Below are 3,644 nucleotides of genomic sequence, written 5' to 3' on the forward strand. Positions count from 1 at the left end.
ACTTGTTTTTTTTTTTTTGTTAATTTTTTGTTTGGAAAAGGAAGTATTAAACACAGAAAAGCATATGATTTGAACTAAAATACATTTTCATTAAAGAAATATTCACCATGTGTTCTGTACGGACGTGTTATGGTCAACATTTTTGTTAATTATAGCCATAATACGTTCTAACTAGGGATTATGATTGCGTGATTTATTTGGTCCTTTTAAAAATAATATTTATAAAGATCTCTTCGCGAATCAATATTTTGAACATATCAATCTTTGAAAGTATTTTATTTTAGTTTATTATAACGTTTTTCTTTTGTTTTAACCGCTTTCATTGGGTTGGGACGAATAAAATAGGTAAAATGATAATAGGTGGTAGGAAAAAGAAATTTTTTTCTTTATATCCGGGGTTCGTTATAAACGTATATATGTATAAACTTTTAAATACATATCATATGTTAAAATATTTGAAACAGTACTTAAATTCGTCACTATCCGCTGTGCTTTAAGGCAGACCAGTGAATCCTAACAAATTGTAAAAAATTCTACTCGAGGGGTAACAATTTTTGTTCGTTATAATCGTGGTCGTTTTAAGAAGTTGAATATGTGTACAAATATTAAGAATTTTTTTTGGAAACACAAAACTGTGTTCGCTATAAACGTAGTTTCTTATAACCGATGTTCGCTATATCCGAATTTTACTGTGTAATTCTTTGTTTTAGCTTACTTTTGCATATAAAGCACTAAACATTTATAAAAAGCCCATAAATCCACCGCTATTAATTTTTGCCTCAAAAACAGGCCAAATTACCTATAGTGCATTCGTTTTCCAAGGAAAAATTCTTTTTCACATTTTGTTTAAATTTGAGAAAAAATTAAAAAAAAAATCTTCAAAATTTATCTTCGAGTCCGAATAACTTATCTGCACATATAGGACATTACTTTTAACGACAAACCCAAGCTTTCCACCAAAATTCTGTTTTGTTGGCATTTTTGCTAAATCGGGAAACGAGATTAGCTAAAGCACTGCATGGCGGAAATATACAAATTCATTCGTAATAAAAGACCAATCGAAATATTTTTATGAGGCCAGTAATGGCTATTGCGTGGAGTTAAATGGAATAACAAACAAAATATGCCAATGTCAATTATACTCCCTTAAAGACATTTTAATAATACAGTTTGCATTATTATTTAAATTACCGTTGCTTTTTGATAGCGTTTTTATTTGCATATATTTTTAGAAGGTCAAAAGTAATTTGAATTTATTTAAATTTCCACAACTCTATTGTTGTACATATTTTACGGCTATGTATTTTTATTAACTGAATGTGTAAACATGCATAACTACAAAAACAAGTCTAGTATTTTCGTAAGTTTTTTTTTTTAATCAGGACGACTATGTTTACCCTTTTCAACATATTTCCCTCCTATTGAAAATTATAACAATGCCAGGAAATAGATTTTCAAATCCACTTGTAATTTAAATTTAACCTAACTCCATATGTCGACATATGAACGAATAAAACAACCAATCTGATCACACACAATGTGTGCGATTGAGTGTGTGTGCTAGCCTACAATGAAGATATTACGAAGTAAGACTTGTTACACTTTTTATGTTACGTCGTAAGCTTACTGGTTGGTATGTGTGATTGTTAGCTAGTTTTAGCACCTAACTGGTCAGGTATGAATGGTTAAACTGCAAGTGGTAAACAGCAGCAGCAGCAAAGAGCTATATAAGACATCAACTGCATATTGTCGATATCAGTCTCAATTCGGATCTCGTCGAAAGCAAAGCAATAGTTTAGTGTCATAGTTTCCTCCAACAGCTCAACAATGCGCTTGGTAAGTTTGATTGATTGGCCATAAGAGGAAGTGGCACCGTTGGTGTGGTTAAACCACAATATCTTTTTTAGGGAAAAACTAGGAAGTGAAAGTTGCCATAACTCTATGAATTAATAATAACTTCCTTTTGTCGGTTTCCTTTTCATTGCAGTTTGTGTTTCCTTGTCTCGCCTTGTGCTTGGCTTTGGTAAGCTGTGCCGAAGAAAAAGCAGCAAGTGATAGTAAAGATGAAAAAACCATTGAAAAGCGTGGATTACATTTTGGTCACCATGGCCATCATGAACACATCAAAACAATAACCATTGAAAAGAAAGTTCCAGTACCATATGAGGTAGTCAAGCATATTCCATATACTGTGGAAAAGAAGGTACCCTATGAGGTTAAAGTTCCTGTGCCAGAACCCTACATTGTGGAAAAGAAGGTGCCGGTACATGTTAAGGAATACGTAAAGGTTCCAGTACATAAACCTGTGCCCTACACAGTTGAAAAGAAGGTGCCCTATGAGGTTAAATATCCTGTCGATAAGCCTTATGAAGTCAAGGTACCAGTGCCACAACCCTACGAGGTCATCAAAAAGATCCCCTATGAAGTCAAGGTACCAGTACCCCAACCCTACGAAGTAATCAAGAAGGTACCATACGAAGTCAAGGTTGAAGTGCCAGTACCAAAGCCTTATGAGGTTATCAAGAAAGTGCCCTATGAAGTAAAGGTACCCGTAGAGAAACCCTACCCCGTTGAAGTTCCCAAACCCTACCCCGTTGAGGTGGAAAAGCCCTACAAAGTTGTGGTAGAGAAGAAGGTGCCATATGAAGTCAAAGTACCCGTAGACAAACCATACAAGGTGGAGGTTGAGAAACCATACCCCGTTCATGTAAAGGTACCTGTTCCCCAACCCTACGTTGTTGAAAAGAAAGTACCCTACAAGGTTGAAAAACCAGTACCATATGAAATTAAGGTTCCCATTGAGAAACCCTACCCAGTCTACAAGGAAGTAAAAGTTCCTGTCCACAAGGAAATTCCCGTCCCAGAAAAATACCATGTAGAAGCTCCCATCTTTGAGAAGCACGAAGAACATCAGGGTCATGAAGAGCACCATGGTCACCATTACCACAAGAAATAAATTTGATATGAAATGGTAATTCAAAGAAACAAAAACAAACAACAGCAAAAGTCATCTGTAATAGTAACACTTACGACCGACCTTCAGCACAAATATCAAATTTCCAATGTACAGAACGCGATTACAAGTGAAAACCAATCTTACCAAACACTTTGCAAAACGTTACACCACCAACCGTAGAAATGAATGCAAAATAACTGAAACAAACCAAGCACCGTTGAGCTGGACGGATCACTAAGAGGCGAAACAAACGAGAAATCCATATTGAGGAAAATCGATAACAAAAATACTCTTTCTTATTTCGACGTGATGGGACTGTGCAGGCATTGCATGGTCCACCAGAAATTAGAGTAAGCCAAAAAATAAATTATAACCTTATAAAATACTCATGTTGACATTGTAGCTTAAGTATTATTGTTATATATTTTAATAAAAAAATAAATAAATTAGGCAAGAAAAAAAAAAATCAACAGGTCTTTTAAGTATTCAAAATTGGGTAAGTTCCATGTTATCTCAGAAGTCGAACATAAAACCATTCAATTAGTAATTTCTATGTTTTAGCAAGAGAACAGATAGATATGAAGGGTCTCCTTCATTCCACACTCATCATAGTCATAAGTCGACTATGGGTTTAAATTTTAAACTTTAAAATGATATGCGAGAAATAACTGTATATTTATACATATAT

At 34.3% G+C, this 3,644-nt stretch overlaps 1 protein-coding gene across 1 annotated transcript; it reads left to right on the top strand.

Moving 5' to 3' along the window:
• Positions 1–1,729: 1,729 nt before the first annotated feature.
• Positions 1,730–3,422, top strand: LOC141398654 (uncharacterized). Its single transcript, XM_073976158.1, has 2 exons — positions 1,730–1,836; positions 1,988–3,422. The coding sequence occupies exons 1-2, from the start codon at positions 1,828–1,830 to the stop codon at positions 2,954–2,956; spliced, it is 978 nt and encodes a 325-aa protein (XP_073832259.1). The 5' UTR covers positions 1,730–1,827; the 3' UTR covers positions 2,957–3,422.
• The last annotated feature ends 222 nt before the right edge of the window (positions 3,423–3,644 follow it).

Source organism: Musca autumnalis, unplaced genomic scaffold (genome assembly GCF_047663935.1).
Source record: "Musca autumnalis isolate F117 unplaced genomic scaffold, ASM4766393v1 scaffold_3, whole genome shotgun sequence".
Lineage (NCBI taxonomy): Eukaryota > Metazoa > Arthropoda > Insecta > Diptera > Muscidae > Musca > Musca autumnalis.